The sequence below is a fragment of the Theobroma cacao genome, chromosome 6 (genome assembly GCF_000208745.1).
Source record: "Theobroma cacao cultivar B97-61/B2 chromosome 6, Criollo_cocoa_genome_V2, whole genome shotgun sequence".
NCBI classification, from domain to species: Eukaryota; Viridiplantae; Streptophyta; class Magnoliopsida; order Malvales; family Malvaceae; genus Theobroma; species Theobroma cacao.
Window position 1 is genome coordinate 3,136,156 of NC_030855.1, and position 21,231 is coordinate 3,157,386.

General features: G+C 34.8%; 4 protein-coding genes across 7 annotated transcripts; 2 read left to right on the forward strand and 2 right to left on the reverse strand.

The window, feature by feature from the left end:
• Nucleotides 207-3,848, reverse strand: LOC18595370 (putative UPF0481 protein At3g02645). Its single transcript, XM_018122757.1, has 2 exons — nt 3,843-3,848; nt 207-1,952 (listed from the first exon to the last, which is right to left on the reverse strand). The coding sequence occupies exons 1-2, from the start codon at nt 3,846-3,848 to the stop codon at nt 207-209; spliced, it is 1,752 nt and encodes a 583-aa protein (XP_017978246.1).
• Nucleotides 5,270-8,448, reverse strand: LOC18595371 (pentatricopeptide repeat-containing protein At1g80550, mitochondrial). Of its 3 annotated transcripts, none has more exons than XM_018122500.1 (3): nt 6,484-8,448; nt 6,066-6,205; nt 5,270-5,924 (listed from the first exon to the last, which is right to left on the reverse strand). In XM_018122500.1, exon 1 carries the CDS (start codon nt 8,381-8,383, stop codon nt 7,022-7,024), a length of 1,362 nt encoding a protein of 453 aa, XP_017977989.1. In that variant the 5' UTR covers nt 8,384-8,448; the 3' UTR covers nt 5,270-5,924; nt 6,066-6,205; nt 6,484-7,021. The 3 variants fall into 3 exon arrangements, with proteins under 3 accessions (XP_017977989.1, XP_017977988.1, XP_017977987.1); XM_018122499.1 differs by having other exon boundaries at nt 5,270-5,602; nt 5,803-5,924; nt 6,066-8,448; XM_018122498.1 differs by having other exon boundaries at nt 6,066-8,448.
• LOC18595372 (3-isopropylmalate dehydrogenase, chloroplastic) lies at nt 8,933-14,985 on the forward strand. The gene is made up of 11 exons (XM_007023288.2): nt 8,933-9,301; nt 10,135-10,264; nt 10,375-10,486; nt 11,805-11,880; nt 11,982-12,070; nt 12,824-12,910; nt 13,532-13,648; nt 13,769-13,876; nt 13,967-14,020; nt 14,133-14,285; nt 14,735-14,985. The coding sequence occupies exons 1-11, from the start codon at nt 9,082-9,084 to the stop codon at nt 14,807-14,809; spliced, it is 1,221 nt and encodes a 406-aa protein (XP_007023350.1). The 5' UTR covers nt 8,933-9,081; the 3' UTR covers nt 14,810-14,985.
• On the forward strand, nt 15,395-20,483 carry LOC18595373 (BRCA1-associated protein). Of its 2 annotated transcripts, XR_001928575.1 has the most exons (13): nt 15,395-15,631; nt 15,759-15,874; nt 16,100-16,208; nt 16,327-16,450; nt 17,231-17,328; nt 17,486-17,592; nt 17,702-17,945; nt 18,033-18,086; nt 18,167-18,310; nt 18,440-18,504; nt 19,551-19,605; nt 19,714-19,918; nt 20,011-20,483. XR_001928575.1 is itself a non-coding variant. In XM_018123900.1 (12 exons), exons 1-12 carry the CDS (start codon nt 15,443-15,445, stop codon nt 19,864-19,866), a joined length of 1,458 nt encoding a protein of 485 aa, XP_017979389.1. In that variant the 5' UTR covers nt 15,395-15,442; the 3' UTR covers nt 19,867-20,483. The 2 variants fall into 2 exon arrangements, 1 of the variants encoding a protein (XP_017979389.1); XM_018123900.1 differs by having other exon boundaries at nt 19,714-20,483.

Consider the following 21,231-nt stretch of genomic DNA (forward strand, 5'->3'; position numbering starts at 1 on the left):
ATATTTTAATGAAAATAAATCATAATTCACTTTATTCACACACCAAATCAATTTTCAATTAATTAATAACTGTTGTATACAAGTTAAAGTCTCACTCCAGACAACAATATACTCAACAAAACAATCAATCAAAAAAAATAAAAATAAGTATTATGGGTACTGCATCTTGGGCAAACTAAGGATATATATATACGCACCAAAGTAAGTCAATCAGAGGTCTGGGTACCTAATATTCTGAAGCAGCTATAAACGGTGCAAAAGGCCTGGAATGTCATCAAGATTAGTAGCATAATTGCAGCTAGCAATGTCAAAAACTGCCAGGAACCGTATACATAATGCTTAAAGAAGTTTCTGGCTTTAATATTCCATCTGCAATTATGATACCTGTTAACATCTTCAATCGCCTTATCTAAGAACGGGACTTTGGTCAGTCTGATGGACTTACTCATCCCATTCCACAAGTCTGCAGCCTCTTCATCACTCTTTAAATGATTTAAAACTACGCCACTTTCTCTCAGTAACTTGACATCTTCCTCGGTATCGATGATTCCATTCATCAATTCGGTATAGCGAGTGAAAATCAAAGGCCCTGATGCGTTTGATGCTTCATATGCGACCAAGTTCCTCAAGACCACCTCTGTATTAATATCTAAACTGATAGTAGGGAGATATAATGTAACAGTTTTGACATCAAAACTAATGTTTGAAATGCTGCCATTAGTGGGTGAAAAACGGACTCCTGATTTAGAAAGGTCAGCAACGGAGGGAATTGCAATCTCCTCTACCAGGGGTGGCTTGTTGAGGCCAGAACTGGTTTCTGATTTTTCTGCCTCCTTGTCTTGTGAAAAGAGCAGATATTCAATCGGTTGCTTCAGGATTGAAAATCCAGGGAGGTTAGAGAGGATTTTCCAGGGCAATTTAAGAATGACTCTAACAGGTCTGGATAGCAGCACTGCTTTGATGAGACGTAACGGACCTCTCTTTATTTTCGAAAGCAGATTCCAGACCTCACTCAGCAGTTGTTTCAAATAACTTGGATCTGTAGAATCGATGTCACTTTGTTTGTCTTCTGGGGCTTCTTTCTGATCCTCCGCTTCGTTTGTTATGGATGGTTCATCCACCTTCGGCACGATCATGTCGTACAGAAAGTCTAGAACATGAGCACACCTGGAGATATCAATCTTTGGCATGTTCTCCATCATTTTAAAAGGGGAGAGCTCCTGACATAACCCCCTTAACATCGAAAGTAACATATCATCAGCTGTTTCCATTGACGAGTATTGGACTTCTAGCACCTTTTGAAGAATGAACAGAGGAATTTGATTCTCAAGCATCACAATGTCTCTCAGAATTGCATTGTGAGCTGACTTCCTCCCTGTATAATCAACCAAATGTGACATCCTTGAGGAAACTCTTGACAGAGTCTTTCCTTCTTTGAGAGCGTAGATTTGAAGAAACTCAAGCAAGAATGAAGCATCAATGGCCATCATCCAAGCTAACGTTTCACCATTGAAATCCAGATAGCTGTGATAACATGCTCGAATCCGGGGTTCATGCTTTGCCAATTGGTCAACAAGAGTATGAAAATTAGGACTTTGCAGCTGCTTCTGAGTTCTTTTCGCTGCGGCCAATTTGTATCTTTCCATCTCATAAAGCTCCGGACGCCAATAATGGTAAGGACCCAGAGCCACCAATTGAGGGATGTAAGATTCAGGATTACTAGACATTAGTGTTTTGGGAACATTGAAAATGCAAACCGGAACTTCGATATCTCCTTCGACCTCTTCATCCAGGGATCGACGAATGTTGATAACCCATCGACGCTCATCAAAGTTGGATTTGGAAGTGGAGGACGTGGTAGCCTGGAGAGCAGACATGTTTGCTATCTCTGGGGAAAAGCTTTTGGAAGCCTGGCAGTTTAAGTTCTTGGTGTTGGGGTTATGAGAACGAAGCTTTTATGGGAGTATTTAACAGCAGAAACATCATCGCCATTAATGTAAAGTTTGATTCGGTTGCTTTAGCAAGTAGAAAGAAATGAGAAATGCGTTTCTCACGTCAAAATAATGTGTTTCTATGGATGCCATCGGCAAACCTTCGAGCCTCTTCTTTCTCTTATTTTTTGTGTTAATTTATTGAAGCAATCATTGATCAGAGTGCTTGAAAAGTATAGATCTAAGCTTATGTGTGCAAATCATTTTATCCATAAATATAAATTGAAGGTATGGTATCTCAATCAATTGAAAAATGCCTTGTTGGTGACCAATACGATGATTCAACAGTCTTATATGAAATCCCAAGTATACGAGGACATCACTTGTACATGTGAGAATTGAGATATGGAATTCAACACTCCCCATTTTCATTCATTAAACAATGTAACTTATAAGTATTTTTATTGTTTAAATCTCACATGTTCATAGTAAACCTATTTTGATAATCATTGTGTTATCTCGGAAAACACAACCCACAACTGCAGCTGTCGATCTTGATTCACCGATTGCTTATCAATTATAGGCAGTAACATTTCAAATGCATCTTTTTTTTCTTTTCAAATTGAGTTTTTCTCAATCAAAACAACAATTTCAAACTCAGTCTAAAGAGATTATGTTCAAAACAAAAGAGTTAGGAGGGGACTGGAAAGGACGGTATTCCTAAGAAGCCAAAGGAAAAATGGCTTGGAATCTTTCGATCAACTTGGGTTGCACATGGTAAATATAAGTTATTAGTAATACTATATATGGCATGCATGCCAATTGCCAACTCACATTTCAGCTGTTCAGCCAAAAGAAAAAGAACAAAAAAGGTACATTTCAGCTAACTTGTCTCTTTAATGACCCAAAAAAGTAATATCAAATCCTTCTCCTCTAACTTGCCCCCTATCTTTCGTTCAGAAAAATTATATCTTACCTATTTTTCCAAAAAATCCAATTGCTTCCATTACTTTTAAATTTTAATTTACATAATAATTTATTTGAAATAACTCTTCTGTAAAACAAACTTGGGATTGAATTTAAAAGGCTCGTGCTCCAATCCTATCTTGAAGATAAAAATAAAGTTTTCATTTCCATAAATAATAATAATAATAAAATTCTTCAAAAAAAAATTGAATTATTTAAAAAGGTTTAAATAAATTTTTTGTTATATTCGATTAAATTCTTATAATTTTATTTTAAGTCAAATAAGTCATTTTATCTGTTAAAACGTAATTTGTCTTTTCACATCATGCGATATTGACGTGACATGTTATTATAAATAGAAACGTGATATATTGGTGCAATATAATGACATGATCACATATCATTTTTTATTTTTTATTTCAACGTTATATTAATATAAAATAACAAATATTATTTTGATTAATAATAATTAATCAACTGTTAATTAAAAAAATTTATTTAATTCAAAATAAAAATATAGGGATTCGATTAAACGTAATATAAGATTAAACCAAAAACTTTTAAAGCATTACACTTAGAGGCAGAGAGGAGGGGGGCTAATAGGGGCCCTCGCCCCCTTAACAATTTTAAATTTTTTATAACTTATTTTTATTTTTTCTGAAATCTTATAATTTCGTCTTTACAAAACTTTTAAAATTTTTCTAATATATTTTTATTTTTTCAAAATTTTATAATTTTGTCTTTACAATAATTTTTTATTTGATGAGATGTCCACAACAATTAATTAACAATTAATTTTAATAAAATTAAAATAAAACCTATTACAATAGAATTATTCTTAAATTCTTACTCCAAAATTTCACAACTACCATCTCTTATTCTCTTTTCTTTTTACCAAATACTGTAGAAACAAAAAAAAATCATGTTTTACACTTTTTTACTTACCAGCATTCTTTGTGTAGAAAATCTCTAGTCACTAACTCAATTTTTATGTCATAATAATTGATAAGTTTGATTTATTTACTTATTTTATTTTTAATATTTTCAATTTTAAATTTTGAATTAGGATTTATCATCTTAATCCTTTTTTTGTTGAAAGCAACAAAATAAGAATTTGATTAAGCACCAAAAGTTAGTCCTTACTTATTTATTTAGAGATTGCTAAATTGTTTTCCTATGAATTCGTTGTTTTTTTTTTTCTTAACTTTTTCTGAAAATTTAAGTTTTTCATTTTAGATTGCTTCCTCATTGAATTGTTTATTGATATTGTATTTAATTTTTGTAATTAATTTTAGGGAATTGCTTCCTCATTGAATTATTTATTAATAGCCTTTAATATTTTTTAAGCAATTACTTCCCATTGAGATTTTTGTTATTAAATTTGTTAATTTTTGTTATTGTTAAGTTTATCTAGAAATTGATATTATTATCATCATCAAATTAGTAATGATTATACTAATTAATTCTTTTAAGTAAATTATTAAGATTGATTTCTTTAAATAATTTTTAAATTTTATTTATATAATTTTCATATGAACTTTTTTTGTATGAATTGTATTATATTTTTATCAAACACGAAATCCTAATTCTGCCACTAATTATACTAATAATAATTTATTTGAAGAAAAAAAAAGGTTTGGATATTGAAAAAGATGAGCAGGCAACACCCATTGAATAACTCTCCAAAAAGTTTTTAACAGGCGGAGGAAAAAGAAAGGCAGCGAAGGAAAGACAAGAGTTACGCTTGTAAACTAAGAAAGAACGTTACTGGTATTCGGTGGCCTTCAAATTTTACGTTCCAAAGAGCTAAAATGTTCCTAACCAAGGAAAATAAACGAGGAAAACCAAAACAATGGCGCAGTATTTAATAGTCAATGAAGAGCCGATTATACTGACTTTATGCATTCATGCTTTGGTTACAATTACCGCCAATGGAAAGACTAAAACCCTATTCATTTTGCAATAAAAAACAGTGACTACTAACCTATCATTCCCATATAATTAGAGTTGTTGTCAATTACGGTCTCAAGATTTCGCATGAAGAGTGACTAAAGAGTAGTCATACAAGATCATGGATTGAATCAAAAGAGTAGTCATACAAGATTATGGATTGAATCAATAATTCAATTCGGAGCAAAAATTAAAAACTGAAGGTTGACTGCCGCCAACCCACCACCACCTTCAGTCCACCTCTAGTTGTCACGCCGTCCACTTTTCCAATTAGTATAAACCTCAAGCCAAATCTGATATTACACATTTACAATTGATTTTCAGATGTTTTTGCATAGACAAGCTCATATATTAAGGATGAGGGTTGTAAGAGAAAAACCCAGCTAAGGTTATTTCTAGACAAAATCTAGCTACAACCAGTCTGAGCTAATGAAGACCGGACAAGAATTTATTATAACTTAATATGAAAATTCATTAAATGAGTTAAGACTTACATTCTTTTTCAAGATTTTTCATCAATAACCATTACACAATTGTTCAACAAAGGAGGATTGCAACAGAATTTCCACCACACAAACCGCTAGAGAGTTGCTGATTATACAAAAAATGTAAAGCATTTACAGAATGAACCTGCAGATGGATGGGGTTGCCAGAGGAGATCTCAAGAGAGAAGAGGAAGACTTCACACAAGAAAAGCTTCCACGATAAAAGTGCCATTTACATTCTTCTTTCAGACAAGAAAATTGCAGATTCAACTGTGGAGTAATAGTGAGAAAAGCATGTTATTTTACAGAGTATAAAAAGAAGCCCTCAGAAAGGCTATTGTCACATTCATATGCCCTCATACAGGCAGCTGGAAACACAAATGCAAATTTTTTTGAAAGGCACAAATGCAAATTAATATAACATGTTATTTAAAATTGCAAACAGTGTTCAGAAGATATCATACTTATACCTGAAGAACATGACTCAGCGCAAAGAATAAGCCAGTATCTTCTAGTATCCTTCAATTTTTTGGTTGTGCTGTATAGCTTGGAAAACACTGTTGTTTGTGCCAGTGTGTCTTGTATGATGCACCTATGTAAGTCACAATCTCAACAATGAGTTGTTTATGATTACTCAAGTGCAAATATTCTTTTAGAATATTTATACTACTGAAAAAAAATTAAAACAAAAAAGACATAAATATGATTAAGGCAGAGGTAGAAAGGAAAATACCTGAGATGTTTAAATCTCCGTGTATTGAGGAAATTGTTGGAAAAGTAGGTACAATCACACTTATCCTGGTGAGCAGAGTTGAGATGTTGATAAACCAAAAGAGGGTGAAAACTAGAGGGAAGTGCTCGAGACGTCTACATCTTCATGAAAAAGAGGGAAATTTCAGAAAACAAAGCAGAATTACTATGATTTTGGAGATGCAGGACTTGCAGAGCTCCAGATGTTTGTCTGAGCAAGTAGACTAGCAAAAGCGTGAATGCAAGATATTTGATCTGATTAGCACTTACAGATAGGATAGCAGGAGAATGGGGGATAGAGTGATCAAAGAATTATTATAGAGCTAAAAGGAAGAAGGAAAGAGATAGAGAGAAGAGAGACAGTCATTGCAAGGTGATCTAAAGAAGTAAGAACATGCTACCAAATAGAAACTCATGGAACATTTCAAATGCTGGAAACCTATTCCTGGCAGGCTTCAGCCTTTGCGAATCCAACAATTGATAGGAGTTCTTTATACTTCAAGCAGATTTAGAGTTGCCGCTGAAACATGATACTTTCTAGTTTAAAAAGAACTCTCTTTTTCTGAACCATCAACCGTCAGCATTTCTTGTACCAGCTTCATTCCTGCTGTTCTCAGAGCTTAGATGAAAGCATGCAGGCACCATCAGATTCACTTCACCTGGGCATTCAGCGATCCTTTGTCTAGCCAAAAACAAGCTCGCATGCCCTCAAGAGAACATAAGTATAATTTGATACGATAATCCCACATTATTGCCCATCAACTGCTCCACCCTAGCCAACAGCCTCCAGCTAGAAAAACTTGTTATAATTTTTCAACATATCTACAGGCACTTCCCACAGAGCACAATCTAGACTGACAAGCCAACATCCTTCTTTCTGACAACAGAATTTCAGTGGAAACTGCCTCATTTTCAAACTAATTTATAAGCATTGAGCTATCAAGTATCTTCTCCGCCTTGCACCAACTTTGTTCCCAATTCTTCCCTTGGCTTAGATGAAAGGCCCTTTTCTAACATTTCCTCATCATACTTCCTAGCCATATCTAACATGCCCTTTTGAATCAAAGCATCAATCAGAGCATTGTAAGCAAACTCATTTGGACTACTTCCAAGTTCTTCCATCTTCTTCCAGACCATGAAAACCGGTCGAAGAAATCCCCATCTTCCAAACTTCCTCATAAGCATGACATAGGTGTCCATCCTTGGTTGGATCCCATTCATAATCATCAAATCAAACAGCTTAAGAATCTCTCTCGGCTTCTCAAGACACCCAAAGAAACAATGATACGTAATCACATCAGGTGCACAATCCTTCTTTAGCATTTGATCAAGCACCGCGTAAGCTTGCCTCACCCTCCCATTCTCACATAAAAGCTTTATGACCGTATTATAAGTCACAACATTTGGCTCACAACCTAAATCCCTCATCTCCCTAAACAACCCAACACCAAAATCCGCACCTTCTGAAATACCAATAGCACGAATAACTGTATTGTATGCCACAACATCCAACTTCATCCCTTTCTTCTTCATCTCCTTATACAACTTCACCGCCTTCCACGGCTTCCCACTCTTGCACATTATATCCATATAAATAGAATAGGAATGCAAATCTTTTTTAACACCCTTCTTATCCATTTCCTTCCAAAATTCCCTACATTTACTCCACCACCCCATTTTAAACCACCCACGAAGAATCATATTATGAATCTTTGTATCATTCACACTCAAACCAATTTCCTTAATTTTACCAAAAAAACACAATTCTTGCGCCTCAATCACATGCTTATACTCACAAAGTGCATCAACAAGATTACAGAATGAAATTTCATCTTTCAAATTGAACTCTTCTAATCTATCAAAAGTACTTATAGCTTCTTTAACAAGATGAGCAGTAATATAACGCTTAAACATGATGCGAAACGTGGCGTGATCGGGTATCGAACAAGGTTTGTTTTTCATTCTATCAATCAAATCCCACGAAAGATCGAACTCGAAAGACTTACCCAAAATGTCTAACATTTTGTTGAAGGTTTCAGTGGTGTGGGGGAATTGGCATTGGGTTTCGACCCAGTTGAAGAACTCCAACGCACGTTTCCAGTCGTTGGAGTAGCAAGAAAGGGTTTTGCGGACAGTTTGGTGGTCGAAGTTGGGTTGGTCTGGGAGGGGATTTGGGGGTTGAGAGTGGAAATGGGAAGTGGGGTTTAGGAATAAAGAGCGGGAAGTGGAGGAAAAGAGCAGACGAATTGGTGAAAGGAGAGAAAAGGGGGTGAGGCGTTTTGAGGAGATTGAAGAAAGCATTCTTGCGCATGAGTATTCTGCTGAAAAGCTAATTCAGAGCTTTTAGCTGTTGCCGTAAAGTTTGCTCAAATCACCAAAGGAGAGTGAAAGTTTTAGATAAAAATAAATTCATAATATCTCAAAAAACTCTAAAATTATTTTATAAAAAATTAAATAAATATTTATTTTTATTATATTTAATTAAATTTTTATATTTTTATTTTAAATTAAATAAATTTTTATAATTAATAATTAATTAAAATTTCACTTATTATTTTATTTACATAAACTTGATGTGTTGATAATTATATAATTCGTGAGTTTAAAATGATAAATGATATTTTAATTAATTATAATTAATTAATTATTAATTATAAAAAAATAAAATATATGTATTAAGAGAAAATATTCTTAATTTTTTTCATATAGGAACTATTAAATCAAATTCTTTAAAACATTTTAAATATAAAAATAACTTATAAACTCAATCACTTATTATTATGAGTTACTCTCGCTTCCGATGTGAAATAGTTATTACAGCTTATTTTTGTTCTGTAACATATCGCATGAAATAGACGTTCTGTGTTTGTTGACACAAATCTTCAAAAAATAATATTTAGCCAAGCAAACAAACTCGTCACGACCAAACTATGTAACCCGTACACTCAAAATTGACTGCTCTGCAAGAGAGCTCTCTCTATTCTTATTTTCTCCACCAAATGGCGGCTTCTATTCAGCTTAATGTCCGGTCCATCAAAGCTCCGTTCAACCTAACACCCGTTCCCAAACAGTGCCCGAAACCGAGCAGGATCAGTTGCGCCGCCGCAGCCGCCACACCAACCAAACGCTACAGCATCACTCTCCTTCCCGGCGATGGCATCGGCCCTGAAATCATCTTCGTTACCAAAAATGTCCTCAAACTCGCTGGCTCTCTCGAAGGTTCCCTTTCTTTTCTCCCTTTCTCTCTTATCCGTTTCTATTTGCTTTCTGTTTGGTTACTGAGAAAGTGAATCAAAATTATGGAAAAGAAAAAGGCAATGGTTATGGTATTATAGCAGTATCAAAGTTTCTGCTTTTTGAAATGCCTTTAGCGGTTGTTGCTTTGGAATTAATATTTGTTGAATATTTCAAAATTTAACTAATAATTATTTTTGAATGTGTATTACTAAATTTCAGTTATTTATTATTTTTAATCAAATATAATTTTTTCTTGTGGTGGAGCGTTGTTGTACAATTGCTCGCAGATGTGGCAAACTGAAATTCTCGATAAAATATGGATTTGAACTGTGAATTGAACTAAGACAATGAAATCTAAGCAAAAGATTACTGATAGGCCCAAAACTCAGAAATACACTTATATTGGTTTAGATATATAACAGTATAAGTATTTGAGTGTTTGTGCTGGCCAAGAAAATGAAAAGTTTATTGATTATGATTTTTCTTTTTTTATAAATGCAATATATAATATGAATAACAGCTGATTTTTAGTAGTAGTAGTTAATTTTGTTTCATGATGTTTAGATTTATCAGTAATTGAAGAAATACTATGTCGTTGTTTTTCTTTCCTTCTGCTCTCATCTATTCCATTGCTGATAAAATAGAGGCCGAATAAAACATAAATAAGTTTTTACCTAATATTCTCCCAATTAAGTTGCTTGATTTAGTTTTTTTTTTTTCCAATAGTTTCTGAGTTTGTGTATTTATTAAGAAAAGATTTTGATTTGATAAGGTGGACTTTCTTCATTAACTATATTTGTTTTGGCATGTATTAGGGATTGAATTTAGCTTCCAAGAGATGCCCATGGGTGGAGCTGCTTTGGATTTGACTGGTGTTCCGCTGCCAGAGGAAACCCTTTCAGCAGCAAAAAAGGCTGATGCCATTCTCCTGGGAGCCATTGGAGGGTATACCTGTATAAAATATATTATCAATTATTTTCTGGTGTTTATTTGGCCTTCTCTTCTTGCTGCAATTTCTTTCAATTAATTAACTTGTTAATTCATTTGGCTTTAAGGTATAAGTGGGATAAAAATGAAAAACACTTGAAGCCTGAGACTGGTCTTCTTCAGCTTCGAGAAGGGCTTAAAGTCTTTGCAAATTTGAGACCAGCTACTGTTTTACCACAGGTAATGGTGTTTTAGTTTATTTTTCTGAATTTGTCTTTATACAGCGCATAATCACTTCATTTTTTTTCATACTTAATGAGTTTAATAAAATTTTGGGATAGAACTTGCAATTTTCCATCAAAAAATATATTCTTCACTTGTATGATGCAGCATATATATATATATATTTATATTTGTCTTTGTTGAAATTCCACTCATTTGCCTTCTATTTTTGGCCTTCATGCTAAGAGCTTTTAATTATTCTGTACAAGTGGCTCCTTGTTCAATTGTTCCCAAAGTGTTATTTGTAAGCCAAGTCTCCATGATTAGTCTGCACTCTCTTTTCTGGAGCTATATAAGTTAGTAGCAAAAATTTAGACAATCCCTTAGCCAAGCAACTATTATTATCTTTTGAAAGAGTCATCTTCAACAGTTGGCTCCTGGAATTTTGTGAGTTCATAACGGTTATTCATGAGCATAAAAAATGCTATTGATACATGCTGTGCATGAAACAGAAAAGTTAACGTAATTAAAATGGCTACTTAACAACTCCTTATAGTGTGTTTTGAAGTTTGATGGGAAAAAATGAGTATAGTAAACAAGTGAAGAGATGAGTAGAGTAGAGTAAACATCTCTCTTCTACCTTGTCTGGTTGCGCAAAGGAGTGTAATGTAATGAGTGTGGATGCTATTACCATTACATCCCATTTAAGACCAAAGTGGAATACTCTGCTCTTAAATCCCCCTGATTTGAGGAAATGTAAAAAGTGAGGTCTTAAGGGGTTTGTTTTACCGGCAACCCTGCTCCCATCCCTTTAAAAGAATCCCAAACATGATGCAGTTAACCTTTACCCTACACTCTTTCTACTCCCCTTCCATCCAAAAACACCATTAGTGACATAGCATAAATCCAGTTTCCCTCAAGTTTTTCCAAATATACTCTTTTCTCGATATGGTGAATGTTATAGCATTTAATCCCCACCACACATTTTTTATGGGAATGAAGTGTATACTTTTAGCGGGTTCAAAGGGGAAAGTGATTTTTTTTTTTTATGAATTTGGAAGAAATTTTAATTATAGGATGTTAATAGGGGACTTGATACATTTACCCCAATAAAAATGACACTATGGGTTGATTCAAGAGAAACATGCACAAAACCTATTGTAATTGTTTCATTCTGTGCTTTTATACAGTGCAGAATGAAATGCTTATTTCCAAGAAAAAGTCATTGCTCTTTCTAAATTTCTGTGCATGCATGGAAGCTGGTGTAGCACATGTTTCTTTAATTTGAAAACTATGGATGATGAAATTTCTCCTTCCATGTTATTTGCTATTTTAGTTAGTGGACTCTTCAACTTTGAAGAAAGATGTTGCTGAAGGTGTTGACTTAATGGTTGTAAGGGAGCTTACTGGAGGTCAGTAAATAAAATCAAGCAAGTTGCTTTTATTCCGTTTTTTCTGCTGCCCCTCCTATTTTCTATGTCAATAATTAGCATTAATATTCTGCTGCAATCAGGTATTTATTTTGGAAAACCAAGGGGATTTGGTATTAATGAAAAGGGTGAGGATATTGGCTTCAATACTGAGGTGTATGCTACTCATGAGGTAGAATTTCAACAAGCAATTGATCTCTTTTATTGTCCCTTTCTTTATTTAGTTTTTGCAAAATGGTATACATCCTTCAGTTGTGATGTCTTGAGTTTTGGTGATTGAGAAGATTAAATTAAACATCATTCTTTCAACTACAGATTGAATGGTGGATGGAATTGTGATCATTTAGTGAAGATAATCTTAAATGCTCATATTCTTGAAGGACTTTATAGATAATAATTCTCCAATTTGTTGTCTTTTTTTCATTTCCTTTTTTTCTAAAAAATATTTCCCTGATATTGGGATCAGATTAAACATCCACTCAATGGATAGTTTGATGACATGCATGTATGTTTATACTTTCATGTATAATTGATCATCGACTGAAAAATAAAAGAATTCTAAATCTGCTTTTAGGCTTGCATTTACTTAGTAATACCCAAAATTTGTTTGGTTGAAGAGTGATAATGGTAATTAAAACTTTATAATAATCTTCTGTAATAACATATAGTTTGAGATTGAATGGATAAGGAGCACTATGATCTACCTTTTATGGTTATAATCTAGAAGAAGCTGAAAATTGTCATATCATTTTTTTTATCAATAGAATGTAAGATTATAACATATTATCTAGTTGTTTAGTTTATCTGCAAATCCTAGGTTTGACTTGTGGAGTGCCTGTTATGTCCTTTTCATTAAGTTTGTTCCTATGATTTTCTTTTCCATGTAAGTAGTTATTAAATGTTGAAATAAACAAATGGATGCCAGATTGATCGTATTGCTCGTGTTGCGTTTGAGATTGCTCGGAAGCGGCGTGGACAACTCTGTTCTGTTGACAAAGCTAATGTTTTGGAGGTTTGTTGTGTTGATAACTGTTTTTCACTGTGTTTCCTTTTATCAATCTTGGCTATTGCATCTTCTTGTACAAAAAAAGGAAAAGACGCTAACTCTTGGCTATTGCATCATAATGTGCCGTTTGGTATCTATAGGTTTTTAGTGTTATTGTCAAGTTTTACTGTATTTTTTAACTGTTTATATCTGATAAATTATTTGAGGGATTGTGGATATCTCATTCTTTTAACTCATAAGATGCACTGCAACCTGCCTTAATTTTAATGAATGGAACATATCTCCTTTCATGGGCTTACTGCAGTTTAGTATAGGCACCAAGTATCATGAGGAAACTGCTGCCAAGCTAGTATGGAAAAGATCATTATTGCATTTTTTGGATGGAAATTGAAGTTTTCCTAAATTAGGGTGCTGTGAGCATATTTCAACTTAATCCTTGGCAGTGATGAACTTCTAAGGCAGTATGAATTTTGCTGTAGCTGTAAATCCAGCTTATGCAGGGACTTGGGTGATTCTGGCCTTATGATGTAAACCAATATGCAGAAAGTGAAGTTTATCTGTGAATTATAGTTGCATTGTCCTTTTCTCTTGTAACATACCTGTCAATTTTTCTGCTCCATTGGCTAGGCATCAATGTTATGGAGGAAAAGAGTTACAGCGATAGCTTCTGAATATCCTGATGTTGAGCTCTCACACATGTATGTTGACAATGCAGCAATGCAGCTTGTTCGTTACCCAAAACAGGTTTGTTTTGAAAAGAAAAAGACATAATCTTCCATTTCACTTGTGAGGCCCAAGAAAAGCTGTATAGCCCCATTGTTTATACTGCAAGAGCTTACAATACTTGAAAATGAAATGGTGCAGTTCGACACAATTGTGACCAACAACATATTCGGTGATATTTTGTCCGATGAGGCGTCAATGATCACTGGAAGCATTGGGATGCTTCCATCTGCTAGTCTTGGTGAATCAGTATGACGACTCAATAGTCTCTTTGCAGATTGGTCTGAGAATATTGGTGTTTGTATATATTTGAATGTATCGGTATTTCCATTTGCACAGGGACCTGGACTTTTTGAACCTATACATGGTTCTGCTCCTGATATCGCTGGACAGGTTGGAATTACTTTTTTTCTTTTTACCTTTTAACGCTTATATATCATCTTCCCGTAAAACTGAATATGGTGAAACTCGATTATAATGCGGAATATTATGCTCTGACTGGCAGGACAAGGCGAACCCACTTGCAACAATTCTTAGTGCTGCAATGCTTTTGAAGTATGGCCTAGGGGAAGAGAATGCTGCAAAGAGAATTGAGAATGCAGTTCTGGATACTCTTAATAGGGGTTTCCGGACAGGCGATATATATTCAGCTGGAAATGTACAAGCTCCTTATCCCCAAACACCTCTTTCTTTTGTTGCTTTCTTCTCTTCTAATTTTGACCCAAAGAACCTAACTTATCTTAATGCTCTGGTGAATACTTATGGAGGCAAATGAAGTTTAATTAAAAAATGGAATACGGAGCTGTAGTGAAATTTTTACCTACACCTGACCTGATTGTAGCACCTTAATCTCAACCTCAGTTTTCTTGGGTAGTTAAACAATTTAGGAGATGAATCAGCAAGACCATTTAACACTGTTTAGAGTCTGGCGACAATACATAATTTTGGCTGACTGATTTTCTACTGCTTTTCTTGCTTTTTCCTACACAAAAAATTTTTTTTGGGTCACTTTGTTTAATCATTTGTCCCTTATATTCATGGGATATTTCAGTTTCTTCATGTCAATTACACTTGTAAATGTTGTTTGCTGCTACACTCCTTGTGCAGAAACTAGTGGGCTGCAAGGAGATGGGTGAGGAGGTGCTCAAATCAGTTGACTCCCCAGTTCTTGCTGCCATCTGAGTCAAATGCAGCTGGAGTACCAATTCAGGAGGCCTCCATGTGGTTAACCTTTTTCTTCATTTTTCTTTTGTCACTTTCAAAGTTTAGCAGACTCTGCATAGTGAAAAAAGGGTTGACTTTGTTGTATTTCTATCTCAAGATAAATAAAACCCAAGATTTTGGATGCTCTTAGGAGATATGAAATTACAATTTCTTTTTTTTTTTTTTGAATTTTCTCGAGTGCCATTTAAAGATACTTCCTCAGAGTTTGGAACTTGAAAACACTCTCTCTCTCTCTCTTCTAAGATCAAAATTAAAGAAGAACATTTGCCTCTTACAAAAGCTTTAAGGTACAATATTCATTAAAATTAATAGTTATTAATAAAGATTTAATTTTTTTATTAGGCTTAGAAATGTGGTCAACGCTACAGTAAGTCTAACCATGCTGTAAAGTATCTAAGGTATAAAAAAATAAAAAGAGACAATTTTTGGCGGTTGTTCTGACGTGGCGTTTCTTGATTGCGTCCTGTAACACGCCACACGAAGTTCATCGCACGTAACCAGTCCTTTCACCTTTCCTATATAAACCCCTCAATTTCATTTTCCATCCTTAATTTTGAAACCCAAAAAATTTAACGTTAATGAAACAAAGCCATGTCATCAAGCTCAAGCACAGTCACCGGGGACGATAAGTTCCGGCAATCGGAGACGGTCATCGCCGGCGATCTCTCGGCTCCCAACATGAGCACGGAAGCCATCTCTTTCTCCTCTGGAAACCCTAGAATCGAAGAGACACGTGGAGTTATGCATCTCTTCTCTAATGACGCTGTTTCCACCCTTCCCGTAAGCTCTTCATTTAAAGTTCTATTTCAATCTTTGAGAAATCTATATAATTCTTTTATTTATTTAGGAGAGTTTGGCGCAGTTACTGTTATTTCTGTAATTTGAAAAACGTTTTAAATGTTTCTAGGTTGAAAGGAAACCCCTTGTATGTGTGCTGGGGGTGCCAAACCACATGACATATGCTGATTTCTGTCAATTTTGTGCTTCATTTATCCATCATATATTGGAGATGAGAATCGTCAGGTAAATATGTTGAAATTTTCCAGCATGGTCATCCATTTGGAAGGGATCGTTTAGTAAACGCTTTATGGTGTTCGTTGGCGTTGAAATGCATCCAATCGTGTTTATTTAGAAAATGTTCTCATTTTTTGTTTGTGGAATTGTTTCTGTCTTTCTGTAATTGAAGTTGGTTATGCTCATTGACTGAGATTTTAAATTTTTGTTGCTGTCTTGGATGTTGATGATTAGGAATGATGGCATGGAGGATCGCTATAGTGTTTTAATAAGATTTGATAGCCAAGACTCTACAGATAAATTCTACCAGCATTTTAACAACAGACAATTTAATTCTCTTGAGGTACGGCTTCCTTTTCTTAAAATTGGAACACTATAGTGTTGAGGAAATCATCCGGTTTTATGATGTTGTCATTGTTTATTGTTTGGAAAGTTATTGTACTGATTTTGGATTTGTTTAGGAAGAAGTCTGCCGTGTGCTTTTTACAGTGGATGTGCAGTTCACGGGCTATAGCGGTTCTCTTGACCATGTACAGTCTCCCCCTGCAAGTTCAACTGAGCAGCCTTCATGTCCAGTTTGTCTTGGTATGTGCTTCATCTATGCTTTACAAATTTCTTGTTGTATTCCTTTTCTCTGTATGGTATCCTTTCTTGTGAGTACTTTGTCATAAAACTTGATAGATTAGAGCAATATCATTGACATTTTCTGAAAAAAAAAAAGTATAAATTGTGAAACAGAAATGACTTTAACTCTGGTTTTATATTTAGCTTCGCCATCCTTTTTAAGGACTTCTTCAGTTAGAGCATCCAAGCCTTTGCCAACCAGACACACTAAAATAACAAGGACAACCCATGTGGTTCTCTTTTTGGCCTGTTTAATGGCCAACTGGATCTGCTATGCAAAGTTATGTGTTATGAGTCAAACTGCATTGATCAGACCTGAATTTTCCTCTGAGCCAAGTGTTAAGTAGATAAAGCAGTGGTAGTCTAAGTTGAGTGCATACCAGTTCAAACCAAGGTTGTTAGTACTGTATTGGTACTGAATGTGCTCTCCGGTGAACACCAACTTCCTTCTACCGCTACAGAATACCCTCACTGCTGTACTGCATCTCTGTACCAGGATGCCCCAGATATATAACATAACACCCTCAATGCTGTTATCCTTTGTTCTCTATTTTCTTGTTCCATCATCAGTCTATATGTTTCCTTTCTTCCTTGCATAGTCTTCTCTTTAAGTTGTTTCTGTGCCTAAAGTGAGATTAGCATATGTAGTAAGTTTATGCAAGCCTAGTGCATATTTTTGTGGGACAGTTAACTGTAGATGGTATCATGTTCTTCTTCTTTTTTTTTTGCCTTCTGTTACAGAGAGATTAGACCAGGACACAAGTGGAATTCTCACAACCATCTGTAATCATTCTTTCCATTGCTCCTGTATTTCAAAATGGACAGATTCTTCTTGTCCAGTAAGTGACTCAGATTGTTTTTGCTTTTTTTTTTTTTGTCATTGTGCCGGCATGCATACTGGTGTAGGGCCTTATGAAAGTGATTCCAAAATACCTGCTCCCAATATAGAGTAAGCAGTTGGGAGTATATTGAATGTTCTTCACTATTTTGTTGCAGGTATGCCGATATTGCCAGCAGCAGCCCGAAACATCGACATGTTTCATATGTCAGACTTCTGAGAATCTTTGGATTTGTGTTCTTTGTGGTTTTGTTGGCTGTGGAAGGTAAAAGTTTTCTTCTCTCTATCAGCTGGGCAGGAACTTTATTTTAGCCCGCCCTTCCTCTTTTCTTATGTCAGTTGCATTATTTCTTAAGATCAAAATATTAATGTAGGTATAAAAGGGGACATGCTATAATACATTGGAAAGAAACGCAACACTGCTATTCTCTTGAATTGGAAACGCAGCGTGTCTGGGATTATGTTGGTGACAATTATGTCCACCGACTAATTCAATCCAAAACTGATGGCAAGCTGGTCGAATTGAATTCACATTGTCTGCATGCTAATGATGGCTGTGGAAGCTGTGACTGTGCAGATTCTGGAATTAGTGAGGCTATTTTGAGCTGCAAAGCTGAGGTTGTGAGTTTTCTATTATTTTATTTGAACTTGTGTTTTTTGGTGCTATTGTAAAACACTCTGGTCTTACTTTTAGTATTTTCTCAGATTGTTAATGAATACAATGAACTACTCCGCACCCAACTTGAGAACCAAAAATTGGTAAGTGTCTGCTTCCCCCCTTTTTAACTGTGAAAAACTTACCTTTTTAGCTTATGACTAATGCAAGCTTATGATTATAGTATTATGAGACTTTGCTTCAACAAGTCAATGAAGAAACTGAGAGGGAAATTGCAGATGCTGTTAATAAGGCTGTCATGCAAAAACGACAGAAGATGCAGGCCAAGCTTGAAAGATGTGTGAAGGAAAAGAAATTTCTTGAGGATGTGAGTACTGAGATCTTGATCTCAAGAGTATGCACAGTTCATGTTAGATGATTTCAAAAGTGATTGTTCTTTCTTTTTTTTTCCTTTAACGTATTAATTAAGTACAAATTTCATTGTTTCTGTCTATAGCTCAACGAGAATCTTTTGAAAAATCAGGAGATATGGAAAGCAAAGCTATTGGAAGTTGAAGAGAGGTATGGCTAGTGTATAGCAAGTTTTGTAGGTTATAGCAAAAATCTTTTACATTCTATTGTCTTTGACATGTTTGGATGTGTATTAATTTGAAACGGTCCTTTGTAACTTTACAATGAACTTTTGGAAAGTTAAGAGTATTTACCAAAAATAATGCTATCAGACAAATTATTTCTGCCTATGTTAACACTTCAGTTATTTGCCATGACATGCCTTGCACTTTGTTTTTTGGGTGGATGTCTGTCCCTTTACGATGAAAGGTAATAATGTAAATTGCAATTAGAATGCATGAAATGGATGTTGGTAGTGGTTATGGCTGTCTGCGCTCTTTTGCCTTTTTTCTTTCTCCAGTGGAGCAAAAGACTGTAATTGGAGTTTTATAGTCTTCGAAGTTGTATATGACATTTTAGATAAACATTTTTAATTTAGAAATGCCTGAATTCTGATATTATAGGTTGTAAGCAATTTTATTGGACCTATCACTGTAACTGAGAAAAGGAAAGGTCTCAATTCACTAGATTGATGGTGGCAAAAACAGATCAAATTAAAATTGGAAGAACTAGACCATTAAGCAGTAACTTTCAATGTAACAAGCTGGCATCTTTGAAAGTCTTATTTGCTCCTGGGCTCTTTATATTTTGATTGTTTGGTGATGGTGAATGGACCTAAGGTTTGACTGCAAATTTGTGCAACGTGATGGGATTTTATCCCCTGTGAGTTGGATTTTAGGTGCAAATAAAATGTTGTGATCCTGGATGTTGCTGGGACATAACCCAAGTGTTACAAAAGCTTTCCCTTTTGGTGACATCCCTGACATATGAATCTATAGATGGAACCATGTACAATGTCTTCCTGATCAACCATAGATGCATAGTTTTAACCATATGCATTCTGATTCTATGCAAAAATGGTAACTTGATCCTTATTCCTTTGTTGAGAGTGATGATCAGTGATGCTACGCCTAATGAACTAGTACTGTGTGGCAAATGACAGGTTCATTTCTGTTTTACTTTATTTGATGTACTGCTAAGGTTGAACTTTTTTCCAGGGAAAAGAAGGCTTTGAGGATGAAGAATGATAAAATCCAGGCCTTGGATGAACAGGTCAGGCATTATTTGGATTTTTTATGAGCTTCAGTGCACTGTTGTTGTAAGCAAGTTCGCATCTTAAACCTAGCAAATATTCAGTAGCTATTTTCCATGCACTTGCAGCTTAGAGATTTGATGGCACACCTTGAAGCAGGCAAGGCAGTGGAGCAATTGTCAATATCCGATGAAATCAATGATACCACTGTCTTGCCAAAAGCACTAGAGTCTTCCTCGAGGAAGGAAGAAAAAGATTCTAAAAATGAAACGAGCAGCTAGAAGGGTGGATGAACAATGAGAAAAGCCGCTTCCAGAAACTTGTGCTTCTTGTGTAAGAATTCCTTGTTCCTGCTCTACTTTACAGGCCGGGGGTTTATTGGTGAGGGCTTAGGCCATGTGTTTAGGCACTGTTTTGGGTCTTAGGTTACAGATGGATCAAGGGAAGTCGCTGTAAAAAGTTGGGGGTTTCAAGCTAAGGAAAGAGTTAGAGCAGTGATTTAGTTTAATTGGATGGTGAGATGGGTGGGACCCAATTTTTGTTACTTGGAATTTTGTTTGGGGGGAAGAAGTGGCGAGTGACGAAAGAGAAAAGAGAAGGCAATGGAAAGAATAAGAAATGCATTGTAAGAGGTCATTGCATACGGTTATGTACGCAGATGCTGCTCAACGTCAATGGTTGTGGTTTGAAAAAGTTGGTTTAGAGTTTGGACAGTTGTGTTGGGGTGGAGCTCATACCTTTTTATTTTCTCTAATCTCGACGGTCTGCACCTTACGTTTTCCCTATCCTTTTCCAACTCAAAAAGAAAGAAAGAAATTGAATATCATGGTTATTTGTACTCTAAAGATGATATTAATGTGACGAATGACGCAGCCCCATTTAACTCATTGTTTGATTAGTCAAAAAAGTACTGCGGCCAGCCAGACCTACTTTAGAACTTTGATTAATGTAAGTCAAATTGAAAAATAAATCGATTAGAAGGTAAAGGGAGAGGGAGACGTGAGGAATTGAAAAATAAGATTTTTTTTATTTATGTCTAGGTTTGACGGACCACAGATAGCGATCGGTGGCGACAATGGCTAGATTTTGAGTAGACACTAGATAGGACAGGGAAGGTGAGGATACAGAGAGACAGGGAAAGCAGATAACAGTAGCCTTCTTCTCCGAATGACATCGTCGAAAAGAAAAAATATATATATATATATATCATATCAGTTATTGTTACGTAATTACATTATCAAATTATGCTGTATATCATATAAATATAAACTATTAATTGATATTAATTAATTTTTCATTAAAGTTAAAAGTGTTTTTAAATACGGTTAAAGTCTTGTTTCCATAGAAATCAATATTTAAAGATTCGTTTGAATATAATAAAAGAGTGACTTAATTGACAAAATAACTACAATTAAGTACTTTTTACTATTTATTATTATGATCTTAAGTACGTTTAGATGATTTTTGAAATTAAATTAAAATTGCTTGACTCGTGATATCGTGATACCAAACTCAACAAATTCTCTTTATATAATAATATAGATAGATGTTTCTAAAAGAAAATAAAATAGGTAGATGCTTGAATATTAAATATTTAAACTTACATTTTGAACCAAAAAAAAAAAAGAAAAAAGCAACCGTAAACG

Bases quoted from the DNA above. Each gene is read 5' to 3' on its own strand.
- LOC18595371 (XM_018122500.1), bottom strand. From the start codon at position 8,383: ATGCTTTCTTCAATCTCCTCAAAACGCCTCACCCCCTTTTCTCTCCTT.
- LOC18595372 (XM_007023288.2), top strand. From the start codon at position 9,082: ATGGCGGCTTCTATTCAGCTTAATGTCCGGTCCATCAAAGCTCCGTTC. The intron at 13,649-13,768 runs GTTTGTTTTGAA...GAAATGGTGCAG, and splicing joins TTGTTCGTTACCCAAAACAG to TTCGACACAATTGTGACCAA. The intron at 14,286-14,734 runs GTACAAGCTCCT...CTCCTTGTGCAG, and splicing joins ATATATATTCAGCTGGAAAT to AAACTAGTGGGCTGCAAGGA.
- LOC18595373 (XM_018123900.1), top strand. From the start codon at position 15,443: ATGTCATCAAGCTCAAGCACAGTCACCGGGGACGATAAGTTCCGGCAA. The intron at 15,632-15,758 runs GTAAGCTCTTCA...AAATGTTTCTAG, and splicing joins ACGCTGTTTCCACCCTTCCC to GTTGAAAGGAAACCCCTTGT. The intron at 19,606-19,713 runs GTCAGGCATTAT...ATGCACTTGCAG, and splicing joins TCCAGGCCTTGGATGAACAG to CTTAGAGATTTGATGGCACA.